The following is a 25,423-nucleotide window of genomic DNA, read 5'->3' as shown; positions in this document are numbered from 1 at the left end:
CCCTGCCATGGGGAGAGAGCGAGTTCAGTGTAGATGAACACACAGACACACTTTTGTTATTTTTATTGCATCACTTGGTCATACCAGAAAGCCATCCCAGCTTGAAAAGAGAAGGTGCAGCTGTGTCTTCCTCCTCTGTTACAAGCTGCCTGAATAAAGAGCCAGGGCGTGATACTTCATCTTCTGCTTGTGTGAGAGCAGGAGGTGGAACCTGTTAGTTTTTAAAAACAAATGCATCAGTAACTATTACAGCATACCCTTGACATTCTCCATACCCCCTCATCTATAGTAGCTGCAAGGTGGTGTAGACTACAGCAGAACAGCTCTTCCCAGGCAACCTGAACCACAACCTAAGCAGTGTCACTCCTGGTTAGTGACAGACTGAGGCAGTGCTGAGTAGCAGAAGCACAGCACCTTGCCGTTAGCAACAGGTAACTACAGATGTCATTCAGTCCTCAAAAAAAAATGATTCTGAATTGCAGGGATGGGGCTGTTGCTCTCTGAGCAAGGGGGTAGCAGCATGGTAGAAGTACAGCTGTAGCCCTTGCAAAGAGCTGTTCTTTAGTAACTATGGACTTTAACCTTTCTAGAACTGTTTTAGCAAAAAAGGAGCAAGTGTCTCTTGGGGACTGAGAAGCATAGCTACTGCAGAACACACCTGCCACCAGAGCAAGTGAGGAGAGTGGTAGGAACGAGCCACACATCACCACACACTTCTATGCTCTACTACAGCTGAGGTGTAAGAGGTAAGGAATACCTTTAATATGAAGAAGCTTTGGGCTTTTAAACAACCCTTATGTCAACATGGTCCTTAATGTGTCTGAATAATGGAGAACAAGAGTTGCAGAGTAAACATCAACATCTCAACACTTGGCTGTGATAAAACCAGACCTTTACTCCTCTGTTCCAGTTGAAAAGACATTGCCACAGATGAGTTATTAGCTTAACAGCTAAAAGGAAACTGGTTACTAAATACCGCTTCCTGTAGCGATGAGGTATTCCTTGGCTCTCTCAATCCTCAGCATAGAGAACTCCCCTCTAAGCAGATATTTTAAACTGAGGGAAACATAACAGCATAATTGTTGTCTACTGATAGAAGCAGGACAACACAGAGCCTTTGCGAAAGAAGCGAGCCACTCTGTTCACACAGGCGTCAATACCCAAGCCAGGCTTCATCAGGAGTTAAAGGTCAGCATCACACTGGAAAGGAGTTCAAATAATTAGCTAGCATCCTTCAATGTTTCTTGCAGCCATCTTTACATGAATTGTCTTCTATGCATTGACCTCAAAATGCCTCATCTGTGTAAGTCTTCGCTGCATTTTCATGGTGGTTATTGCCTATGTTTTACCACAGAGCAGTGGGCCCCCAAAAAACAGGGGCCATCGGGGGGGGGGGGGTTTGAGGGTCAAGGGGAAATCCAAACCATCTCAAGCTGTGTTGCCGTAATAGTTCTCTCATTTTACCGAAAATAAAAATCAGGTTAAATATTAACTGTTTGGCTATTTTCTTCTTTCCCCTTGAGCTCCAGTGTTGGTGGGAGAACAAATACTGACAAAAGGTGGTACAGTGTTACCAACCTGAACTCTTTCTGTGCTCCTGGTAGCAGACTTGCTCTTTCGTGAGCTCGACATACTCAGCGGCAGAAGTCCAAATCTTAAGATACAGAGGAAAGAAATGTGGCCGGTCACAGGGAAGCAGCAATTTTAGGCGTGCTTCCCAAAGAGACATGAGAACATGCAGAAGAGGAGAGCACCTTACCTGATCTGGCTGGATGCCAACGGCAAGATGTTGTGGAGCTCCTGGGAGCTCAGAGCGCCGCTCCTGCTTGTGTACTGGTTCTCTGTCCCGGTCAGCAAGCCGAAGAGAACCTAGAAGGCACAAAGGAGCTGCCTGTATTTGGGGGCAACTGCAGAGCTGACCACACCATATGCTGCTGGCAAGTCTATTGGCACACCACTTGTTACCGATTTTAAGTTTGAACACAAAGGATCTCCCTTCCCCCCTCTAACTCACTCTTGCATTTAATTATCATTATTTGTTATTACCATAGTTGAGTTCTAGGCCTGTTTCAGCACTACTTAACTCAATTAGCATTTCACAGGCTCCGGTGAATCCTGTTAGATACTAAGTTCAGCCAACTCCATGCACGATTATTTGCTATGCAGCCAGCTCAGCAAGCTCCTCTTATCTTAAGCTGGCATTAAATACTCTTCCTGTTTCTGTGTAAGCCAGTGGTTATCTTTAGGCATTAAGCAGTGTGTAAAGCCATCCCCCAGCTGCCCTTCAAAACGTGTTTTGCAGCTCTGCTTCCTGATCCATCACTTCCTTTTCCTTAAACTTACAGAGGTTCGCTGAACCAGGCGGTTAAGGTTGCTGTTAAAGTGTGGAGTGAAAACGTCCAAGTCAAATGGATCTATGTGTCCCTCCAGAAAGTCGGTCACCTTCTCAATCCTACAAGCAGAGCAGAGGAGGCCTGTCAGGGGTTCCAGCCGAGCCACAGCTGCTGATGCCAACAGGGTGGTTTCACTGGTCCCTCTAACAGCGAGGGACTTGCCCTCAAGAGGTGACTGATCAAAACAGGAATTACTCGGCAGAACAGCAGCTACCTGAAGGGTTTCCAGATATTATACAACCTACAACATCTACTGTTGCAGAGGAACCTTCTCCCTGTGGTATGCCTCAGAGAGAGATGCCTCAGTTCTCAAGACTGGAGCATACACAAGGTTTTAACTCGTGGATGGAAGCTTAACTGCTCTCCACAGGTATACTCTGATAGTATCCCTACTGCCCTACAGGCACGCTGTGCATGCAAGCAAGGGGGGACCAGCCCACTGTTTCCAAGCTCTCGGAGAATCCACCCCTTCTTCTATATTATGATTAGTATCAGTGACGATGCCAGAGCTCAGAGCCTGCACTGCCCTTCTCCTGTGGGGCACAAAGGCACCACTCTCACAGGCGTCCTCCTGACGGCTGGTCAGGTATGAACTGTTTTAGGGCCCCGCAAACTACTGCTGGTATCCGACCACACCTGGAGTCATGCTTGATCCTGCTGGTTTTTGCTTCCTCGCTCTTTGCCATCAAGATGATACTCAGGTACCGCAGATCATAGAGTAACTGCAGAGCTCTGTTCTGCGTCACAGGGAAGGTGCCTGCTTTCTGCAGATAGGACAGTCAGGAACTCAGGGCTCTTCGCTCACACAGAGAAGACTGCCAAAGGACTGCTTCAGAGGAAACGTTTGAAAAACACCACCACCAAGAAACCACCAAGCTAACTGAACCGTTCTGAGCATGCAACCTGGCCTCTGATCCCTTTTGACCTCATTTTTGGGGAAGCAGGGGAAGAACGTACTTGCCCTTTCCAGCCTTCACAGGCAGATGTTTTCTGTTCCCAGGGACAGGAGCGTGGTGCATCACCACGTGCCCAGCGACCCTCCTGTCCCACGCCAGCTGCAGGAAGGGCTTCTACTCACATACCTTCTCCTGCTTCTCTTCCATAAGCTTTTCATAGGCAGCAAGCACTTCTGCCATGCAGGTCCTCAGCAACTCCTGCAAGGTGACTTTTGGAAGTGTGTGACCACCAACCCGGTTCACCTCTTGGCACAGGTTGAAGAGGAGGCATTGGACGTACCAGGATGGCTGTTGAAAGCAGTGTTACTGTCATGTGGTCTGTAAGCTCTGTTAGCTTTATCAGCGGCACAACATTGCTTCAGTTCTCGGGACATGAGCTTCCTACTTCCTCAGCAACCACAAAGCTCTGTTGCTGAGACCCACCTGCTCCTATAGCATGGCTCAACTATCTCCTGGGTTTTTATTTACTGACACACCAGGCTTTTGGCTATAGCAGTCCTCAGAGTTCCAGAAGTACTTTTACTAGACGTTTTCACCTGAGTGCAGTCAGAACAGAAATACTTGTTGCTCCTGTTTTGTCAACACTGACCCTGCTCTGACCACCCACTACCTGGGCTCATTATTTACTCCCTTGCCCTTCTCCTGGGCCTCCCAGATATCCTAAGCTCTCATCTGCCTGCTTTTTCCTTAGGAATCAACAAATTTCAGCTTACAAGGTCGACTACAAAAGACTATTAACCTGTCCAGCCCCTCCCATACCGTGCAAGCACAGAACTCCTGCCCCAGCCCTCCTCTCCCTCCACACAATCACCACCTGCTTTGTCCCTCTGAGCACCATTCCCGCACCACCACCCCACCAATGGAAGGCTGCAGCCCTCAGAGTTCTCTTAGATTTTGCACAGTCCCACTGTTGCAGCCCTGTCCTTCAGTGCATCCAGTTTCCATGAAATCTCTCTCCTGGGGACCTCTGTGTATAAGCCAGGCCTAAATCCTTCTTTGGCTCAGTTTTACAAGATCTGGGCCAATCGCATTCATTTGAATATACAACAGCAACTATCTATTTCCTTCCTGTGACCTCTGTCCTTAGGAGGTGAGTATCTCAAACAGCAAATGAGAACACCAGGGAGTGTTTACCCTCTGCTTGTAACACCAAGCAAACTCCACAGCAGGTCAGCACCATTTGACAAAAGCGGTGGGTTTGGGAACCTGCACTTTTCCCCTCCCAACTGTGTGTTTACCGAGCGGATATTTCCCGTACCTGCACAGGCAGCCGGATCTTTGACGTTACGCTGTTTCCAGACTCAGTCTCCTCCTGAATTTCAATTTCATCCCAGTTGGTGGCTGTGGCCAAGACAGAGCCAGCTGTGCCTAGCAGCAACGTGTGGGTAAAGCACTGAACCAGACCCTAGAGCACAAAACACAAAAGCACCCAGTCACAGGACAGACAGCTCTAACAGGACTCCGAGGGCTGGGCAGCCTGCTCCTGCCTGCGGGAAGGCTGACCTGCATCCCCCAGACTGACCTGCATCCCCCCCACACCTCCCAGAGTGAACCTGATGGAGACCATTCCACTAGGTGCCACCTCCTCTCCCTGCGGGCTGACTGAGCAGCACAGCGGCAGCAAGGCTAGCTCTCAGCAGCCAGCTGAGGAGCAGCAGCACTGACCACAAGGAGCTGAGTGAAACCTATGCAGGAAGCAGCTGTGATGAGAAACAGCTCCTTACTTTGGTGACAGCTGAGCTCCAGATCTGGTAAGCAAAAAGGCTCTGCTGCAGGAGCTCTGCCTTCACCCCCTGCCACTTGGCCTGCACAGGGGTCACTTCTTGGGCTTTCCCCTTCCCCAGCTTCTTGGTGGAGCGCGTTTCCTTCAGCGCCACGTCTGTGCTGCCCGACTGGCCCAGGATACACTGCTTCAGGTGAGGGCAGAGCTCCGTCAGGGACTGGCAGAGTCTCGCCATGAAGAGGACAGCATTGAGTCTGGCATCGCTGGGAGCGCCTGCCTGCCCCCCCAGCAGGCTCTGGGCACTCTGCAGCTCTTCACGCACGCAGCCCAGTATCTGATGGATGCAGGTGATGCAGTGGTCACGGAGCAGCCCCTCCACTGTGCCAGCATCAGCGTAGCGGTCAAAGGCAGAGTGTGGCTGCACTGTGGGAGCAGCCTCCTTGGCAGCTGAGGAGTCCATGGGAAGGTAGGACAGGAGGTCATCCAACCTGGCCTTCAGCTTTGAGTCCAGAGCCGAGCAGAAGCTCTGCACACATGGTGTGAGTGCCTGGGCCTTCATGGACAGGCCACTCTTGACAAACTGGCCGCGGTTTGCCACGTTGACCCATGCAGCATCAGAAGGCAGGTCGCTGGAGCTCTCCGACCACAGGAACAGGGCCACATTGTGTTCAAACTGGATGTGCTTGCTCAGGGCAGAGGTGCTGGATTTGACATCAAGTTCCTGCAAGGCTAAGGTGAGCAGCTGTTTGGAGCTGCTCGAGATGGAGTCAAACCCTTCTTTGGTCAGGGTCTGGAACAGAATCAGGAGGAAAGAATTAAAAAAAGCACCTTTCACTCATGCCTCCTGCCACCTAGCACTTAAAATGCACACTTAGTGCTGCTAAGAGACACCAGTGGACCGTTTGAGATGAGAGGGGGCACAGAGTAAGGCTCCCCATGAACTGCCGCAGCACAGTGCCCACCTCTAGTCTGTCCAGGAACAGCTTCTGCAGCAGGTCCTCCCAGAAGGACGCAGGCTCGTCCAAAAGGCGACGGCACACTGCCTCCCAGTTCTGGCTGATGGACTCGCTTGTGAGCAGCTCCCACACTGCATCGCGAATCCCAGCGAGGCCCTTCATGCTCTTCACATAGACGAGCAGGTTGCTGACCCCGGCCCTGACGTCATCGCTGCACCTGAAGGCAATGTCTCACTTCAGTCTGATTTGCTCAGACGCAGCCCCGGGGAAGGCAGGAGAGAACATCGGCTACATCAAGGTGGGGGAATTCTTAATCTGTCTGTAGGAGGCTCTGCCTGCAGAACCACCTGTGGAGTTGAGGGTACCTCTGCCTTTTGGCAAGGCAGCTGCACCATGGGACCCCACAGGAAAGCCACATGCCCACTGGCAGGAACCCTGAGCTGTGGCAGGTGTCGAAGCTGGGAGCATGGTGCCCCAGGAAAGCTGGCAGGCAGGGAAGGCAGGTGGGGGCTGTGGGAAAGGTTGCTGGGGAAATAGCCTAGGGCCAGGAAGCACGCCATCGGGGGCTGCAGCTGACAGCAGGGACCAGCCGGCTCCATCAGATAATGACACAACTGACAAGGCTGTTGAGGGGTGGGCAGGGCTGCAGGGCCGTCCCCATCCACAGGTGGGATGGGGCAGAGTTGGCAACTCTAATAAAGGGCATCTGGCTGCCCCTACACAGTCCAGGGAAGGGCTGCAAGGGGAAAGGATGTGCTGGATCAAGACCCAAATGAGCCAGGTAAGGGATTATCTTCTCATTCACTCTGTGCTTGTTTGCTGGCAGTTATGGCAGTGTAAAGCGGCTCTAGACAAACATCTTTGTGCAGCCTAGGGGGTCTGTTGTCAGAGGGTTACAGCCTGGCTGTTAGGGTGGTGGTATGCTGCCTCTGGCTGTTTAACTGCTGGGGAGAGGGGATGCTGGGCAGGAAGCCAGAAGGCAGCACAGCTGGAGTGAGTGAGGAATTAAGTAAGCCTGGGTTTCTTTTGTGCTGCTGCCTCAGCAGAAAGGCCGTGGGGTGTCTGGGAGAGCTCTGCAAAGGGGCACGCTGTCACACTCACATGGCAATCCACTTCTGCAGCGTGTCTCTGAGATAGTCCTGGCTGATGGGGTGTGCCAAGGTCCGCAGGGCTGGCTGGAACTCCACCACAGAGTTGGGGAGGTACCTGAACCAGCTGCTCAGCTTCACCTCCTCCTCCAGAACCCCACCTCTTTCTGAAAGCACATGGTCAGGGGTTCAGCCCAGCATGGCGTAACCCCCTGCCTGCACACCTGGGCAGGCAGAGGCCTAATGCAGAGCTCCCTGGGTGCTCACCTGCTGGGTGCTGGCCTGTGGTGCTCTCCAGGGTCGAGAAGAGCAAGCCACAGGGCAGGGCTGGATCTGGCAGCATCCCTTCAGGCAGGGTGTAGAAGAGAGCATGAGCCTGGTACAGGGTAGTTGTTAGCAGCTCCATCAGCGAACACACCTGAGCTTTTATACCTGCACCTGCAGAGAAACATCTTTCAGCCAAGGCAGCCCCTTCAGTGCGAGCAGCCCTGTGATTCAAGGCCTGTGGTTCTAGTGAAACCTTTTGGGGAAGGACTGGAGCGCAAAGGGCTTGGCCCTGTGCACCACCCGCTTCCCCATTACAGATGGGCTTGGCTTAAGACCCTCAGCTTGTTAATTTTTGTGGTATTTTGCCACTGGGTCAAAACACTGCCAGCGGTGTCAGCCACACCACTGCAGCAGCGTGAAGTGGCTGTGTCCCCACCATCATGAGCTTTATGGGACTAACCCACCTGCTTTTCTGTGGGGCAAGATGGAGATGAAGTGAAGGTGATTACCCCAACTTTAAAAGGGAGGCAGCCTGGTCGTACTGACCGTGGTGCGGCTGGTTGAGAAGCTGCTGGATGGCCAGCTTCCTGGCCAGAAGGAAGTCGGCAAGGGCCTGGCGCGGAGAGCTGTCCTCCAGAAGCATGATGGCACACAGGGCTTCTGCCACCGCCTGGTCCGACACGGTCTGGTTCTTCAGCAGGGACTTGCTCTCCTGCAGGATGGTGGTTCTGGCAAGGGAACGCGGCAGTCACTGGTCTCGGTGTGGTTATGTGCTACCCCCCCAAGCACGGGTGTCATTTCCCTGACAGCAGTGGGGACTCCCTGGGTGTTACGGGGCCGGGTGAGGTGCCCCTGCCCCAGGGCTGGCACAGGGCAGGGTGGCTGGCAGCGAGAGCCCCGGGCAGCCACAGGGTCGGGGGCCACAGCCTCACAGAGCAGTTTGGGTCAGACGGGCCCTTCAAAGCCCACCCAGCCCAGCCCCCCAGCCCAGCCCCCTCCCACCAGCCCCGCTTGCTCCGAGCCCCACCCGGCCTGACCCAGACACATCCACAGCTTGTCCGGGCAACCCGCTCGGCTCTCCCGCCGCCCTCCTCCTACAACCCCCCCCGCGGCCACCGAGCAGCCGCCAGCGGCCCACCTGAGGTGGCCGGCCGTGGCCACCTGCCGCAGCAGGATGGGGAAGCGGGCCAGCACCGGGCTGCCGCGGGCCCGGGGCGCGTCGAGCTGCAGCTGGCGGCGGAGGTGGGCGCCCAGCAGGTGCAGGCGGGCGGCGGGCAGGTACCGGCCGGCCTCCACGGCCCCCCACACCCTCTCGGGCACGTCCAGCAGCAGCTTCAGCTGCGCCGCCGCCCGGTAGAAGCTCTCCTGAGCCGGCGGCCGGGCCTGGAGGGGAGGAGGGGGTGAGGGGGGCTCCGGGGCCGCCCCCCGCCCCGCCGCAGCTCCTCGCCCCCACCTCACCGGCGCCGCGGGGCCGGGCCGCGCCGCGCCGCCCCGCTGCAGGCCCCGCACGGCGCCCAGCAGGCGCTCGGCGCTGAGGCGCATCTCGGCGATGGTGTCGGCCGCTTCGATAAGGTCGCGGTAGCGCTCGCCCACCATCTGCCGCAGCTCCTCCCGCTTCTGCTCGATGCCGGCCCGCAGCCGCCGCTCCACCGCCCGCAGCTCGGCCGCCGTGTGCGCCTCGAACAGCGCGTCGGCCTCCGTGCCCCGCGCCGCCATGGCCGGCCCGGCCCGCGACGCGGCCGGCGCCGATGTGGCCGCCGCCATGTTGGAGACGGGAAGGGGGCGGCGCTTCCGGGCTGGCGGCGGGGCGGGGCGCCGCCATCTTTGTGCAGGGCAGGGCCGCGCCCGGGCGCCGTTGCTATGGCGGCGCGGCCGGGCCGGGGGGGACGGGGGCGGAGAAAACGCCGATTTAATTTTGATTTATTTAATTGCTGTCGCCCGTTTCCCGGGGAAACGGGCCGGTCCTCGCGGCCTGCGGGTGCCGCTCTCGCTCCACACACGCGTGTCCCCCCCCCCCTCCCGGACGCCCCTCCGGCGGCGGGGGGCGGTTGCGGCCTGGCTGCCGCGGGCCGAGCGGGCCCCTCAGCTCTCGGTGAGCCCCCAGGGCCCCCCCGCGGCGGGTCTGCCCTGGGGGTCCTGGCCCCGGCCCCCCAGGCCCGTGAGCTGCCCCCCGGCGCTGAGGGCCCCTCCAACAGCCCCCAAAACGCCCCCAGCCCCATCTGACGTGTTTTTAACAACAAAAAAAGTGCTCTTCGTGCTCAGCTTTGGCAAAATCGCCCCCAGTGATTTTGTGTCGGGGGAGGCACAGCTGGGATGCTCCCCGGAAACAAAAAGGCCCCTCTGAATAGTCGGTTATCTCCCTCTTTTTTTATGTGGCTCGAACTCGCAATACCTGTGCTTTCCATCACTTGTATTTTCAGCCTGCGGAGGCAGGATGAAATCAGCCCGATCTGCCTTTTTTGTTTGCAAAATCTTCCCTGGGCAGTTGCAGCCTTTTCTGGTATTAGCCTTCGTGTAAAGACTTAATACCTTCTGACAGAAACCCGGAGCCATCACTTTGCGCACCTACTTATATATACGTCTGACCAGAAAAACTCCCCTGGATACCAGCTACCCGTTTAGCGCCTAATGCTGACTCAGCCAGATACAATGCAGTGTCACCGTAAGTGTGGTAATTCCTTTCCTACAAATGCTTGTTCCCAGAGGAAAATCCTGCCCCAGCTATCTGCTGCTGCCCCCCGCGAGGCAGACCCCCAGGGGCACGAGCACATCCAGCTCCACGGGACATGCTGGTGTAACCAGAGCGCATGGTTTTGGGGGAGAGGCTGTTGGGGCTTGTCTTGGTAATGGTTATATTCAAATTCCACAAAACTCTGTTTACATTGCAAATTGGGGGGAGGGGGGGATCATAGGTGTTTCAGAGTGAAAGCGTTTATTTGCAGGGAAACGTCGTGGCAAAGCTGGCCTGTGCAGCTGGTCAGAGCCAAACTTTCAGTTTATAGCTAAGCTTATTTCTTTACATCAGGGTGTTTCTCTGGTAATGCCCCTCTTTAAGCACGAATACGTGTGCCTGCGTGTCCCCTCCTGCTGCTGGTTTCTCCAGCAGATTACTCCTCCAGCACTTTACATGCCCTTGATCTCACCAAAACCAAAGCCTGGAGGTGTTGTCACTGTTGTCACCTTGGGAAGAGAAGCTTCTCCCATTCAGCAGTTCAGATTGAATTTCTGTGACCCTTTGTACTTGAGGAGCTATTTGCGGTCATGCTTTGTCTGTGACCCATCTAGTTGAGGGGCCGACGCTGGCACAGACGTGCCTGTGCTTCAGTGCCCCACGTTTGTGCTGCCCAGGGAGCAATCTTGTGGGTTTTTTGGGCAAATGCAGCTCTCCTGCTGCATGGACCCTCCGAAGTGGAGACCACCCTGTGGGTGAAGAACCTGGTGTATTGCTCACCAACAGCGTGGTGGATGTGGGGAAGAACTGGTTCTTCCTTTGTTGCCCCTTGGTGGGACTCCAGGGTTGGTGTCTCTTCTCCCAGAAAGGTGTCCAAGCCTGGGTTATACCCTGCTGCTCCCACCCAGCTCTGACACACACACACAGAGCCAGAAACTAGGAAAAGTCTTTTAATTCCACCCCATCCACAACTCCCTCCCCACAGCACAGGCGATGGCAGTGGGGAGCTTTCGCCATGGGAAGGCTTAGTTCCACACTGACACTGAAAAACAATTGCTACGGAGGAAAGCAAGACTTAAAGCAGAGAAACACTCTCTGGAGCGTTCCAGTCACAATGTGTCGTACAGCAGACCCACGCACACTATACAGAGCACAGCTATAGATGCAGAAGCGTATGTACAGGAGGTGGGCAGCACTGTGCAGTGCTGCTGTAGGGGATGACCCCCAGATTGCTACAGGGAAGGGCTCTTGCGTTTAGTAGAAGCCAAAGCTCACCTTCCCTTGCCCTGCAGAAGTTGCTTGTCAATGTGGGAGCAGCCTCAATGATCCCTCCTGGATCGTGCATGGTGCCACCAGCCCCACAGCACACAGGGAGGGGGAGACAAGGGACCCCTGAGGTGCTAGGTCTGACTCGCTCCTGCGTGCAGGGGCTGCTCCAGCAGCCACAGCAAAACGGGGGCTGAAGAGTGTCTCTGCAGTATAACAAACCCCTTTGCTGGCATGTGCAGTATATACATATATGTACAATCACCCACCCCTTCCCTTCTCCTGGCTGCACAGCATGGGGTGGGATGGTTGGGGTGCCCAGACTGCGCCTCTTGTTATCTCCTGGTCAGGACACAGCTTGAGGCAGGTTCCCCCAAACCTCAGCTGTGGCTTGGCTGTCCTCCTGCCCTGGCTTTTTGCAGTCCAGGTCCTGGAGCAAGCAGGGAGCAAGCTGAAATCTGGCAGGAGACACGGGTGCAAGGCTGGGGGTTGGAGGCTGGCTGAGAAGGGCAGAGGTGTCCTTGGGTTGGAAAGTGGCAGCTCTTTTTTCAGACTTAGTAGCAGGAGTCCCAGTTTGGGGTCTGCTGTGCCCTTTGCTCATGCCTTGCAGGTGATTTGAGGGGGCTTTCGGGGTGTGCAGCCCCAGCAGAGGGGATGGAGCCTCTCCCAGAGCAGTTTGAAATCGGCTCATTCATGGTGATGGCTGAGAGAACCCTCTTGAGATGTGAGTCAAGCCCCGCTTTAATGCAGCAGCACAGATCTGGGGCCTGGGAGTTCTTGTTGCAGGGCACGGAGCTGGCTGGGGACCGCAGGCTGCGTGACTGCCCGCGAGGCCGGCTGCATCTGCGCAGGTCTGGGAGGGAAGGGACTTCTCCGTGGAGTCTCCAACAAAGACAGGGCTCTTCCCATTGAGATGAAAGTCAGGAAGCTCTCCAGAGACATGACAGTGTGGTTGTGTGGCTCATTAGGAGATCAGTATTTTAAAGGAGTCCAAGGCAGCTTTGGTGCTGAAGAGCTGTAGAGATGCAACAGGAAGGCTCCAGGTCCAAACCCAGCCTCCCCCTGCCCATCAGAGTGAGGTTTGGCTATTGAGCACCCGGGGGACACTGGCCACCACCGTGCCAGGAGCCAGGCTCGGTCTGAGGTGGGCACAGTTGGAAGGGTGCCCAGGGCGATGCTCAGCCCAGCCACAGCGCCAGGCTTTGTGCCCCGGCCCCCAAGGGCTTAGGAAGCAGGGACAGCAAGGATGCCTCCACGCAGGTCAGTCCCACAGGGGCTCGGGAAAGCTGTGGAGCTTTGCTGGGGTTCCTCACCTGCACTGGGGGGAAGCCAGTGGCAGGGAGGGGAAGGGGAGCTGGTTTCTCACAGGCGCTGGGGAGCCACACAGGTGCTGGGACTGGCAGTCTTGCAAGAATGACTCACTGCAAACACCCCTGGTGACAGCCCCAGTGCCACAGACAGCCCCAGCCGAGGCAGAGCCGTCTCATATGCAACTCTGCAGCAAAGCCACCAGCCCCAGCCTTGCTCTGAGGTGCACAGGGCCAGGTCTGTGCTCCTGGTGTACAGGGGAGCTCTACGGGGGACACTGCTTCCCATCGCCTCCGATTTGTGATAAATCTGTTCCTGCTGCTCCAGCCAGGCAGGCAGGAGCTGTAATTAATCTCGCCTGCCTGAGGACAGTCTGTGTGTAAAGTGGCAGCAGAGCCACTCCAGCACTTGCAGGATCAGCCTATTCACTCTCCAATAACCAGGAGAGATTTCTCGTTACGCTGCCAGCAGCCCTGTGAAGCTTTTCAGAACAGATGCAATAGGAGGTCAAGTTTCCACTAAAATCAAGTGGCTGGGAAGCAAAACTTTGTGACTTGCAGCAGCAATGGTGCTGCTGTTTATTAGTCAGCAACGAACCAGCAGAAGGTTTTATTTTGCTGGTTTTACTGTGAGCGTTGGGCTGTGGCTGAGGCTCCCTCCCCTGCTCGCTCCACCAAGGTGGCACGTTTTGCTCTCCTGCCCGTTCCCCCGGGGTGAGCTGTAGCAGGGCACTTGTGGGGTGCCCTGGCAGCCCCCAGGAGCTGCCTTGTGCTCCTGCCCTGCAGCATCCCACCTTGGTGGCCTTTGGGATGTCGGTGGCAGCCCCATGTGCCCCTTGCTCCTCACCTGCAGCCCTGTTATCTCCAGCCAAGAGAGCCCCTGGGTGCAAAGGGTGGAGCAGGGTATTGCAGATCACAGTCCCCTTTCACAGCCCTGAGCTGGCAGGGGTGTCACTGCTGGGGGCGTTGCCGGGACAAAGCTGACCTGGACACATGCAGTGCTGGTCATGGGCCCTTCCCAGCACTAGAAAGCCGGGCTTGCCGTAGTTTAAAGTCCAGGCTTGCTGCATTTTCAACTTTAAACCAGCACAGACAGAAGATGCTCTTGGCTGGGGGCTCCTGCTGGAGACTCCCATGGGTGTGCAGCCAGGAGCTGGCATCTCCCCCCACCATTAGTCGGGGTGTTGGTGGCAGGGCTTGCGTGGATGGGACTGGGGTGAAGGCGGCTGCCGGCAGGTCTGGGTCTGGCCCCACTGCAGGTGAGTGCTGGGGGCTGTGCACGTCAGCTCCCATGACGGGCAGGGGGCTCAACAGCCCCCCCTCCCCACCGCCTCCCACGCTTGCCACACAAATCATGCCTTCACCGCCCACCAAATATGAAATACCCAAAGCTGACGCATCGCTGCAGCTATGACACGGAAGCCTTATCCTAACAGGGGGCTCCAGCAGCACCCCACCCAGCCACCCCCCCCCAGTGTTTCACTGTGGTGTGACATGCTGCTCGTGTCTTAATTCCCACTGCATCACCAGGGCAGCTGCGCGCCCGGAGCCCGGGTTCAGCTTCACTTCCCTCCCTGAAGCTGGTGTGGGGATGCGCTTGGCGAGCAGCTGCCTGCCCAGCCCGGCGCGGGCAGCGAGGGGACAGGCAGGTGCCCGCTCGGCGCTGAGCCCACGCGGTGCCTCCGAGCACTTGAATGCAGACACATGTTCCTCGGAGGAGCAGTAAACAGTTAAAAGCAAATCAATGCTGACAATGCTCTGCAAAGCCTGTAGAGCCCTACGCTGTGTCCCCAGTGCCCCTGCTGCCGTGCCGGAGCTGGTGTCCAACAGAGCTGTGCTGGGGAGCAGGTGTTGAGCCTGGCACTGAGCCCTTTTGTGGGGCTGGTGGGGGATGCTGGGGTGGCACAGCCCCACGTGTGATGCCCAGGCAGGGACCTGCTGAAGGGGCTGGGCAGAGCCATGGGAGAACTTCTCCCAGAGCTGGTGCTCTCGCAACATTGACTGGGAATACATGTCTGAGCAAGGCAGCACCCCAGAGTGGGTGGCATCCTGTGGACAATGCTCATCCTCACCTCCCGCAGTGCTCGTAGCACGAGGTGAAGGCTCCATGTCTGCCGGCAGTGGGGCTGGTGTGGGGATGCCCGGGTGGGATGGGAAAGGGGTGGGTGAGCGGGACCCAGCTGTTTTCTCCACCTAAACTACTGTGTTCCCACGGCTCAGCTCTGGAGCAAGAGCCTGTGAACAGAGTCTGGCCTCTGGCACAGAAACTGCTGCGGGTGCTCTGGCAAGAAGACGGCACTTCTCCCTCTCCCCTGGGCTTTCCATTGTGCTCTGGCTGTGCTGGCGGAGGAGGGCGGCTTTGCTGGGGCAGGAGCAGGCGGTCAGGGCTCCCAAGCCCCGGGTTTACGTGCTGAGCTGGAAGGGTGGACATGGACCGTCCCCAGGACAGTCTTGAGCAGCTAAATGCAGTGAATGCCGGGCCAGACCTGCCACCCCTCGCACTGTGGGCTGCGTCCTGTGCATCCCCTTTCCCATGCTGCGGTGCAGAAGAGCAACCGGGGGGCTGGATGTGTGCTGCCCTGCTCTGCCTCATGGCTTGGTGCTGGAAGCACTATGATCTGCTCTGCTTGGTCCCCTTGGCTCAGACAAGGGTTGGGGCCAAGTCCCCAGCACCTCCCACCTCCCGTCCCCCATCCTCTCCATCACCCCTTCTTCCAGCATGACTTGCCTGGAAGGAGCAGGGCAGGCGTCACTGGTGTCCGGCCGATGCTTGCTCACCCTGCCGTGGGGCCAGCAGCCCCGGCGATCCTCGGAGCCATAGCCGGGACAGGACAAGCCCAGATCTCACCCAGGTGCAGGAGCTGTTGGCAGCGGGATGTGCCGCAGCCCATGCCACGGTGCTCCAAACCCCATGCGCTGCTGCTGCTTAAATGCTTCCAAGGATTTCCCACCAGAGACGGGTGCCAGGCGATCGTGCCGTGGCTGCTCAGCCCACCCAGACGCAGCTTGTCGGGGAGAGCAGCGATCTCTGCTGCTGGCGCAGTGTGGGACTGACCATGAGGAGACACGAGTGGCAGGAGGGGCAGCAGCTACTGGGGAAGGAAAGGGGGAAATCCTCCATCCGACAAGAAAACCTGCAGGCAGGTGACGTCACGGTGGGAGGGAAGGGGCTCTCATGCAGCGGGAGATGAGGGCTGGAGGAGGCAGGGTAGGAGTGCGGCAGGACCAGAGGGGCTGCCAGGGTGGCAGAGCTGCTTCCTGCAGGGCAGCCACCTCTGTGCTGGCGTGCCACCTCCAGGCAGCACAGCTATTGCAAACGATGCAGTCAAATAGCAGCAGGGAAGCTTCAGGGGAGGTGATGGAGTAACTTATAAACTGGGCAAAATGCAACCCCAAATATCCTTGTCTCCTCTGGGAAAGTGACTGTGGGAGCACACTTGGACCCTCCAGGGAGCTTCCACCAGCTCTTTGCTATAAACCGGTGCATCTCCATGGCGGCACACGTGTTGGCACACACCTGTGGCCTCAGCTCCTCCCAAGGTCACCTTGCTGTGCGTGTGTGTCCATGTGCAAGCACCCATTCTGGGGCAAAGCACACAAAGCCAACCATCCCCAAGCTGGGGAAGCCAGCAGAGCCGCCCAGCAGTACCTGTGTCCCACAGTGGCACTTTGGTGTTGAAATGCACTGCGTTGCTATGAGTTGTCTTTGTCTCCCTGGCGAGGCAGCTCCTCTTGAACCGTACCCTTCCCAGCACTTGAAAGCCAACCCGCCAGCAGCTCAGGAGGAGCCCAGCTGAGGACCCCCGCCGCCCATCGGTGTGTGCACTGCCGTCCCCTAAGCCGGCACTCCTGCCCTGGCTCCATAGATGCCACCACCCTGCTGCAGCTGGGAGCAAGTGGGGAGAGGAGAGCAAAGGACAACCCTGCTGCCCTCTCAGATGCTTGTCTGCAGGTCACCATTGAGCAGGGTCCTTTGGGTTTCTGTGGTCTCATTGAGCCTGGATTTGTCCTGCTTGCTGTCGCTCCGGTCCGCCTCATCCATGCCGCTGACCTTCACCAGGCAGAGGACATTCTGAAAGCTCTTCTTGAAGTTGTCAGACAAGAAGGCATAAAGGATGGGGTTGGCGCAGCTGTTGGCGTAACTGAGGACCACCACAAAGTCGAACATGCCCTTGAGGACGGGTGTGGGCACGATCAGGACAGAGACCGAGGAGACGTTAAAGATGTAGAAGGGGAGCCAGCAGAAGATGAAGACGGCAACCACAATGGAGACCATCCTGGTAACTTTCTTCTCAGATTTTTTCCTCTTGGAGGAACCCACGCGGATGCCTGATGACTTCACTTTGATAATGATGAACAAGTAGCAAAGGCAGATAATAGTGAGAGGCACCAGGAAGCCCAGGATGAAGGCATAGATGATGAAGCCTGTGTACCAGGCGCCTGACTCTCCTGGCCAGATGATGGTGCAGCTACTCCTGCCGTGATTATGCTGCACTCCAGCATAAATCATGATGGGCATAATTACCACCAGGGAGACACCCCAAACGGCCATGTTGATCATTTTGGCTGTCCTGGGCCGCCTCCACTTGGCGGATTTAATGGGGTGGACGACAGCCAGGTACCGGTCAACACTCATAACCGTCAAGCAGAAGATACTGGTGAACTGGTTGATGCCATCCACCGTCATGACAATTCTGCAGATGGCTTTGCCAAAGGGCCAGTGTACCAGGGCGACCTGCATGGCCAGGAAGGGCAGACCGAGCATGAACAGCTCATCTGCAATGGCCAGGTTGAGGATGTAGATATTGGTAATGGTCTTCATCTTGGCATAACGAAGGATGACATATATCACCAGCGTGTTGCCACACAGCCCTATGATGCAAACCACGAAGTAGATGAAGGTGAGGATGGCATTGCTGGTCAGGTCAAAGTGCTGGCCTGTGGCATTCTGTGACCCGTTGGTGGGTGCCTCCACGGAGAAGTTGTCAAAGGGGGAAGCCGGGGAGAACCAGAATGCGGTGGCATTGGGCAGCTCGTATTCCAGCTCCATGGCTCTGCTGGTCCCTCGGCGCTGCAGGTTCAGAGCAGTGGAGATGTCATCTTCCCTTGCTGTGGGGATAGAGGAGAAGATTCTAGAAATCACGGAATGAATAGAAATGAAGGGATTCCTGGGGAGGATTTGCCCATCCTGCCTGGCAAGCTCCGTGGGAGAGAGATGCTTCCCAGAGGGGCTTTCCCCAAACCACCTCCCTCGTCTCCCCTCCGCAGCCCTTGCGGTGCCGAGCAGCGTGTCCTGGACACACCACAGCTCGCCTGGCGCTGGCGACACCGGAGTCCTCGTGATTCCCAAAATCCAGCCGGCGAGTCCCCGCTGGGCACGACTGGTGCCCGAAGCACCGCGCTGGGGAAAAGCCTTTCCCCTCGCCTCGCCCTCCGCCGGGCTGCCAGCCCCCTCCTCCCCGGCCGGGACCCCAGCCCGGACGGCTCCCGTGGCCGATGAACTCGGGGCGGGCGCAGCCCCCGGCCCATCCCGCCCCGCTCCCGCCGCCGCAGCCGGGCCCCGGAGCGGTGCTGCCCCGGCCGCGGCCCCGCCGCTCACCTGCTCCCGCCGCCGCCCCGGCCCGGGGGCACCGGGAGGCGCCGGCAGCGCCCTCCGCTCCGCTCCGCTCCGCTCGGCTCCGCGCACCCGCCGTCCCCGGCGCGGCTCCGCCGCTGGACCCAGCGCACCGGCTGCGCCCCGCCCCGCGCGGGGCGGCTCCGGGGGCCGGGGCGGAGACAGTCCTGCCCGCGCTGCCCACCCTGCCCGTCCTGCCCGCGCTGCCCACCCTGCGCTGCCCACACTGCCCTACCTGCACTGCCCACCTTGCCCACAGCAGGCGAGCCAGGCAGGGCAGCCTGTGGTGCTGGGTGCTGCTCCTGGAGGTCCAGCTGGCCCTGTGGCCCCAGGCTTTGTGCCGGGGAGTGGAGCATCACCTGCCCACAGAGGCTGTTGGTGCACGGCAAAGGGTGTTCAAAATCAGGGTGGGTGCGTGGGTGCAGGGACCTTGGTTCCCCCCAGAGTGTGGTGGGACCTGCCTGACTCCATGTGACTTCCAGCAGAAGAGACCCCGCTGGATCACACCCCCCCTGGCTCCTTTCCCTTGCATGACCTTGACCTTGCTGCCTGGCTCCTGCTGCAGAAGCAACATTTTGCTTCCAGTGAAGGTGCAAAGGGCTCAGCTTCCCCTAATGTCTCCAGGGCCACGGGAGGCATGGGACGGAGCAGGGCAGGTGCTGGCAGCGCAATGGCCATGCTGTGACCCCGCTGGAGAACCCAAGAGGGGTCTGAGAGTCCCAAAGCCTCCCAGGAAGCTGGGGGTACCTTGGCACCAGGATTTTGCACCTTGCCACCAGAGGCAAGGCAAGGCAGGTCCTTGCTGGCTTGGCACAGCCCGGGAGAGGCGGGGTGGTGATGCGGTGCCTGCTCACAGCTTTGGGGGCTCTGGGGACTTGTGCAATACAGGTGGCTACTGCCACAGCCCCTCCCTCTGCAGTTACCCAGTAACAATGGCTGGAGGAGGAAGACCAAAAAAGAGAGGTTTGGGGGAGATAACCTTCTGCTCTGGTTTGTTTGAGATCTTGAAAGCAATTAAATAATAGCGATTCCTCTCCCCCCCTTCCCATCACTTATCAAAGAGACAATAGAAAGCAGGAAATTAGGAGTGACTTGGAACAAAGAGCCCAGAGCGAGGCTGCTGATTGCAGCCAGAGAGGCTGGGAGGTTCTCATTTGCACTTAGCCATCCACTTCCCAAGGTGGATCTGAAGACACCAGGTCCTGGAGCGTGAGTGAGAATCATTATCAGCCTCATAAATCTTTAGGAGGCTGGAAAAAGCTTCCTCTGGTATAGATGATGTGGAAATTAACATCCCAGTAAAAGTGCATGAAGAGGGAGGATAGGGAGCGAGATGGTTTGGCTAATGTGGGTGGGGGATCAGATCTCTGTGGGGTGCTGCTTGCTGGGGTTGGGGTGTCCCATTGAGTGTCACCTGTGCAAGCCCCAAGGGCAGCTCCCTGGGATGCTGCTCTGGGCAGGGTGGCTGCACGTGTCCCCAGGGCCACTGCGGTGCTCTGCCTGCTGGAAACGCAGGCAGAGGTATGGGGAGGAAGCAGTGCAGCACACCAGTGTGGCACAGGAGAGAGCGTTTTGATGACTTGTGACCTTTTCATTGTTTTACCCTCTCTCAGCTGGCTCCTGTGCCCAGGAGGGATGTCTTGACCATGCCCTTACCTCAAAGCCGCATGGGCAGCCGTTGCCAGCAGCGGGAAGGACAGTATGAAACCTTGCGGTGCGCATTTCCAGTGCTGCCTCCTTGAATGTCTCCCCTGAATAGGTGATGCTGCCGCATGCCTCCCTTGGGTCCCTTGGCACACAGCCCCTGCGGTCAGCAAGCCTTGCGTGCGGGGGGTTGGCGTGCTACAGACCCCCTTGCCCCAGCACCAAGACCACCTCAGCTCAGGCTTGCAGTGGCACTTCCCGCTGTGCCGGGGGCCTGGAGCAGTGAGGGGGGGTCCTGGGGTGCCTCTGTCTGGCTGTGGGGCTGCTCCAGCTGCCTGCCAAGTGTCAGGGCTCCAGCTGCCCTCTGCCCTTCGCTTTCGCCTCCGTGGGAAGCTGGTGTTGGATGCAGGGGCCAGGGAGCTGTGTGAACTTGTCCAGCAAGCTTGCTTGGCTAAAACCAGATCTGATCTTCATTAAAAAAACCCCAAAACTAATGAAATGATGGGCCAGTGTGTATTAAAGGACTGATCTGAGCTGATATACATCCAGTAAGGAGTGCAGCAGCAGCTAGCTGAATCAGGAAGCCATACTTAAGCCTATTGGAGATAGTTTTTTGGTTTTTTTTTTTATTATTTATTCTGCTTCGATATAGGGTTGAATTAAACCCTAGTGTAGAGTCTGATCTGTATCTCTGGGTGGTCCCTGGTTTGGAGAGCTGTTGTACCCCAGCAGCTGGTTTGGTGCTGGCAGATAAACTCCTCTTTGTCCTTTAGCCTGGGAAGCATCCACTCTGCTGAAAAGCGATTTACTGGCAGGGCTGGATATAGGAGAAATGCATGGCCTCTTCCCACACGGCTTCGAGGGCCAATATAACCCATGGGAGAGGGACATGGGGATTACGTGACCACAAAGTGATTTTTAAAGTCCTTCCAAGTTTTCTGCCATCTATTCCCAGCTGTTCTGCAAGACTCCCCGTGGAAAACAGTGCTTTCGACCCCTGTCCTGGAAATGAGTGTTGTGAGGAGCTGGGGTTTGTTTGCCAACAGAGGGGTAGGGTGAGCCAGCCTTTCTCCCCGATAGATGAAGGGGAGGCAGGGAGATCTCCGGTATTTTGTGGGAATGAAGGAGGCTGTGTTGGACTGGTGGGACTCTCTGGTCTGCACTGAGATGGTAGAAGGGAACTGGGGGAACTGGGAGGCAGCTGCTGTTCTCCAGCAGTCAGTGGGAAGGATTTGGTCCTGAGTACAGCTCGCCCTGCAGCTTGCGCCCCCAGCACTCTGCTCACCTGCACCCACCACCCCACACTGCTGCGGGAGAGATGAGTCTGCAGGGGGCTGGTCACACACTTTTGGGTCCCAAGTCAGTGCCATGAGGTCCCTGCACATGTCCTGCCTGTTTTAGCCTTGTCCATTGCTGTCCTCAGGAGTATCCCTGCCCACAGCCCTTCTGCTGGTCTCTCCTGTTACCTGTTAATGACTGATAGCAAAAAAAACAGGTCGTGGCTCTGGACCCTGTTTGTGCTGGGGGACAGGTCCCTGGGGGTTAAAGCGTCCTCTCATCTCCTTTCCTCTGGCTTCCTGGCTGCAGTGTCCCATGGCGTGGTGGGAAGGACCTTTGAAGAGAGAAAAGTGATGCTGCGCAGCCTCGCTGGCCCCGTCACTGTCCCCATCACCGTCCCGACTGGCAGCACGCAGGGTGCAGCGCCAGCCCGAGGAGCCCCGGAGCTCACCGTCGCTTTTGCAGAGTGGTGAGCCGGCCCTGAGCAGCTCCTGCCTCCTTGGGCAGCCTTGCCCCAGCCTGCTCCTCCCCAGCACGCTGCCCTTGGGGGACCCTGCTGTCCCCCGTGGCTGCAGGACCAGGGCCAGTGCAGGCAGGGGTGACTGTGGTGTATCCTCTCCCATGGGTGCTTTGGGTGGCACTGCCCTTTCCTTGCCCTTTCCCATCCCATCTCCAGCCCAGCAGCCATGAGCAGCTTTGGTGGCTCTGCTGACGCCTGGCTGGAGGCTGCCTGGCTCAATGACAGGGATGCCTGGAATGGGAATGGGGGGAGGCTTTGCTTTCTGCTAATTAGCCAGACAAACAGGCCTGGACCGTCTCCCTGCACCCCTGAGGCAGGGCAGAACCAGGCTGGTTGCTGCCAGATTTAATCGGGCAGTGTCTGCAGCGGTGATTGATGGGGAAGGAGAAGTGCTGGTGCCTTCACCTGCAGGCAGGGCAGGCAGTAGCATCCCTGCAGCATCCAGACCCCGCGGGATGCAGGTTTCTCTGCAGCCCTGGCGGGTGAGAGGCTCTCCCAGGGGAGCCCTGCACCATCCGCATTCGGCTCCTTTCCCGGGGCTGCCTCCTGCTCCCGCAGACCTCCCTGCAGCCGGCTCCTTTCTCCCGCTCCTGCCTCTCCCATTCTCACCCTGCTGTTATTTGCCTCCGTAATTAGTTTATTGATCTCTGCCGAGGGTACCCGGGACTGAGCTGCAGTGAAAGCTGCTGTACAGATTCCCTGTGAATCATATTGCTAAACCCCTGACGCTAATGAGTCTTTGGCAACCATGGACCGAAATCTCTGCTCCTGCCCATGCTTCTCCCTGCTGTGCCTGCCTTGTTGGAGGGTCGTGTGCATTAAACCGGGACTTAACAGTACTCTGTGTCTGGCAGTCAGGCTTCCTGCTCCAGCTTGAAATGTCAGGGATAGTTACAGCATGTGCAGATCCGCTGGTACTCGCATCCCCTCCTGTTCAAAGCAGCAGCGGGTCCCAGCCTTACGCGGGGTCCATCATGTCTCTCACAGCGAGCTGAAAGCCAGTGGAGAAGCATAAAGCTGTCACTTTGTGCCCTGTGACTAATAGGTGACATTAGCTTGTAGGATGGAGATGGATGGAGATGGTGTTACCCCTGCTTGACGCTGCCTGTGCTGCTGTGCTGCTCCCCTGCCCTGTCCTCTGGGATGTCTCTGGATGTCCTCGTTCCCTCGGCTCAGCCCGCGCCTTGGTACAGGTCCAGGCTGGCTCTGTCCACTGCCCCAGCTTGACATGGATGGATTTGGGTTGGGAAAGAGCCCAGCAATGAGCCAAGCTGGTGCAAAGGGGAGACGGGGTGGGAGCAGAGGGACCCCATTTGCTGTGCCCCGCGGGAGGCATGTCTGGGGCTTCTCCAAACCTGCCTCAGCTTGCAGTGCCCTGGGCCATCGCTGTGCTGGGATGTGTCTCTCTGCATCGCCTGCCTGCTACAGCTACCCCAGGCATCACTAAGGAGCTTTATTGAAAAAACAAACAAACAAACTAACAAAAGGAGGGATTTATGTCCTGGCTGCCTGGTGGCCCCAGGACTCCCTGGAGCCAGGACTGCAGTGCTGCCCCTTGCAGCATCTCACACACCTTTGTGAGAGAGATTGCATAAGAATTTGTGCCCCTTTTGTTTTTTAAAATGCATTTTAGGGACTCTAGGTAACGTATGGTTTTGACCACTGGTCTCATCCTTCCTGGTGCTGCCACAGGCAGAGGCCACAGAGGAGCTGCCAGCCCTCGCCGGTGCTGCCTTTGCCTGCCTGCACTGGGTGCAGCAGGCTCGTCCACCCGCTGTGGGGCCAGGGCTGGCCTGGACCCTGTCCCTGTCCCTTGTGGGGCTGAGCTGTGCAGGACAGGCAGGACTGTGCAGGCAGGCAGGAGGGGGAACAGCTGGTGCCCTGTTTTCCTGGAAAAGGTGACATGGAGGTGTCCCTGCACGTAGAAATGACACTGGGGAAGGGGGGTGGATGCGATTGATTTTGCTGATGCTTCTGCACGGAGTCTCACTGCCATCACGACTGTCCCCATTGTGCCCAGGGCTGCCCACACATCCCCAGGCAGGGACATCCCTGCCAGCCGCCCCCAGCCCATGGCAGCTTGCCAGGCAGGCTCCCGTGTCAGCACTGTCCCCACGGCCAGCCCCGCCAGCTCACCAGCTGTCCCCAGCCCTGCCAGCCCCTCCATCACGGCTGGTCAGGGACCCCTGGGGTGGCGGGGGGAGCCTTTTTGTTCTGTCCCCACGTCCCTCCCAGCTGGCACCTTGCACTGCATCTGCCTTGTTATGGGAGCTAATGAAGGATGCAGGCAATTACAGGGGGAGATTGATTAAATCCTAAATCAGGGAGGTTTCAAGTGGCCTTGACCTTTCCCAGCTGTGGCAGGGGAGGTTGATCAAAGGCTTTTAAAAGATAAACACTCTAATAAAGAAGGGTTATGTTGCAAAAGAGTTGGATGTGACGTTCTGCCACCTCCTGCACCTTCTGGCGTGGCACAAGCAGGAGACACCAGCGAGCCCTGAGGCTGGCCCGGCTCCCTCTGCTCCATGGCCGTTGGGGTAAGCCCCTCACCCTCCTGCCAAGGTGGCTGGAGCTGCTGGGGCAGGAATCGGTGCCAGAGCTGCTTCTGCCCGTGATGATGCTCTGGGGGGATGTTAACGGCTGGGGGAGGATGCCGTGATGCCGGATGCATGCTCCAAAGGCTGTGATGGGGATGGACAGTGGTTGTTTGGTCCTGTTAGGTATTGCAGGCTGCCACGTACTGATCATTAAGGTGCAACTTCTGGTTGTTAATGAGCGCGGCTGACGAGCACAGCTCACCATGCTGGCCATGCTCCCAAGCTGCCAGGTGGCAGGAAGGCACGCCATGGAAGCACCCCAATCCAAAGACCAGGAGCTGCCTTTAGCAGCCCAGCGGGAAGCCTGCCCGGGGGTCACCTTGCAGCTGGGGGCTGCGCCGTGCCCGGGGGTGGCAGTGGCGGTGACAGCTCCCCCCCGCGCCTTGCCGCGCCCGCCCGCGCCGCCCGCGCCGCCCGCCCGCCTCACTGTCCCCGCACCTCCCCCTCCCGAACCGCAGAGCCGCGGGCGGCCCGCCCCCGCCGCGCTCCCATTGGCGGCGGCCGCGTTGATAGGCGGGGCGGCGGCGACACGTGCGGCGGCACCAGGAAGTGGTGGCGGGGCGGCGGCGGGCAGCGCCGGGCGGTGAGCGGGGCCGGGGTCCCCCGGGGGCGCGGGTTAGTGGCAGGGGGGCTCCCTCTTGGCGGGGCCGGGCAGCCGAGGGGGTCTGACCCGGGCGTCCACCCCGTAGGGCCGGGCAGCGGGCCGGGGGCAAGGCAGGGGACCTGGGGGGGCCCGGCAGGGGGAGGGAAGGGAACGGTGTGTGTATTTCTCATAATTTACCTATAAACGTTTAAGTACACGTGTATTTTGATATATTCGCATATAAGCGTATAAATATGTATGTACTTATATACCTATTGACGTGTCGGTAGTTGCACACACGCGTGTGTTCCCTCGCAGCGCGGCTACGGGCTGCTCGGGGCCGGGTGGACTCAGGTGTCCGTCCCCCCCCGCCCTCGGCACCCCACCCCCGCGGGCACAGCCCCGAGCCCTGTTTCGGTGGCCCAGCCCCGGGCCTGGTTCCCCTTTCTGCCTGGTCCCGGCAGCTGAGTGGAGCGGGGTGCTGTGAGGCCGCTCTCCTCCAGCGCCGGGAACGGGGGTTTTTGGCGTAAATAAGTGGCACCGAGAAGTGGGATGTGGTG

At 57.9% G+C, this 25,423-nt stretch overlaps 3 protein-coding genes across 9 annotated transcripts in view; 1 reads left to right on the top strand and 2 right to left on the bottom strand.

The window, feature by feature from the left end:
• Window positions 1-48: 48 nt before the first annotated feature.
• Window positions 49-9,184, bottom strand: COG1 (component of oligomeric golgi complex 1). 5 transcript variants are annotated; one of them, XM_080386956.1, is made up of 14 exons: window positions 8,842-9,184; window positions 8,522-8,766; window positions 7,930-8,111; window positions 7,384-7,554; window positions 7,130-7,283; window positions 6,035-6,245; window positions 5,074-5,862; window positions 4,608-4,754; window positions 3,476-3,637; window positions 3,030-3,157; window positions 2,344-2,452; window positions 1,760-1,869; window positions 1,551-1,654; window positions 49-183 (listed from the first exon to the last, which is right to left on the bottom strand). In XM_080386956.1, the coding sequence occupies exons 1-14, from the start codon at window positions 9,145-9,147 to the stop codon at window positions 71-73; spliced, it is 2,931 nt and encodes a 976-aa protein (XP_080243082.1). In that variant the 5' UTR covers window positions 9,148-9,184; the 3' UTR covers window positions 49-70. The 5 variants fall into 5 exon arrangements, 4 of the variants coding, with proteins under 4 accessions (XP_080243082.1, XP_080243080.1, XP_080243079.1 ...); XM_080386954.1 differs by adding an exon at window positions 1,161-1,200 and having other exon boundaries at window positions 49-211; window positions 1,579-1,654; window positions 8,522-9,183; XM_080386953.1 differs by having other exon boundaries at window positions 49-211; window positions 1,579-1,654; window positions 8,842-9,182.
• Window positions 9,185-9,454: 270 nt separating this feature from the next.
• SSTR2 (somatostatin receptor 2) overlaps window positions 9,455-25,423 on the bottom strand; it is a 99,093-nt gene continuing 83,124 nt past the window's right edge. Inside the window, exons 1-3 of one of the 2 annotated variants that reach the window (XM_080387010.1) lie at window positions 18,227-18,321; window positions 15,356-17,736; window positions 9,466-12,335 (exon numbers count right to left, since the gene is read on the bottom strand). In XM_080387010.1, the coding sequence (XP_080243136.1) occupies window positions 16,562-17,677 (1,116 nt within the window). In that variant the 5' untranslated portion in view covers window positions 17,678-17,736; window positions 18,227-18,321 and the 3' untranslated portion in view covers window positions 9,466-12,335; window positions 15,356-16,561. Of the gene's footprint in view, window positions 17,737-18,226; window positions 18,322-25,423 lie in introns of those variants that run through there. The other variant, XM_080387009.1, reaches the window with a different exon arrangement.
• Window positions 24,779-25,423, top strand: part of SLC39A11 (solute carrier family 39 member 11) — a 98,470-nt gene continuing 97,825 nt past the window's right edge. Inside the window, exon 1 of one of the 2 annotated variants that reach the window (XM_080387029.1) lies at window positions 24,779-24,863. The gene's annotated coding sequence lies outside the window, so the exon portion shown is untranslated. The remainder of the gene's footprint in view (window positions 24,864-25,423) is intronic. The other variant, XM_080387030.1, reaches the window with a different exon arrangement.

This window comes from Falco punctatus (assembly GCF_963210335.1).
Source record: "Falco punctatus genome assembly, chromosome: 1".
Classification (NCBI taxonomy): Eukaryota; Metazoa; Chordata; class Aves; order Falconiformes; family Falconidae; genus Falco; species Falco punctatus.
The sequence above is the reverse complement of the archived record's forward strand: the minus strand, read 5'-3'. Positions and strand labels throughout refer to the sequence as shown.

What these genes read in the sequence shown, in the direction of transcription:
- COG1 (XM_080386955.1), bottom strand. Translation starts at nt 9,147, where the DNA reads ATGGCGGCGGCCACATCGGCGCCGGCCGCGTCGCGGGCCGGGCCGGCC. An exon ending in GCCACGGCCGGCCACCTCAG is followed by an intron (nt 8,112 to 8,521) that starts GTGGGCCGCTGG and finishes TTCCCTTGCCAG; the next exon opens with AACCACCATCCTGCAGGAGA. An exon ending in GCCTGGTTCAGCGAACCTCT is followed by an intron (nt 1,870 to 2,343) that starts GTAAGTTTAAGG and finishes TGTGCCTTCTAG; the next exon opens with GTTCTCTTCGGCTTGCTGAC.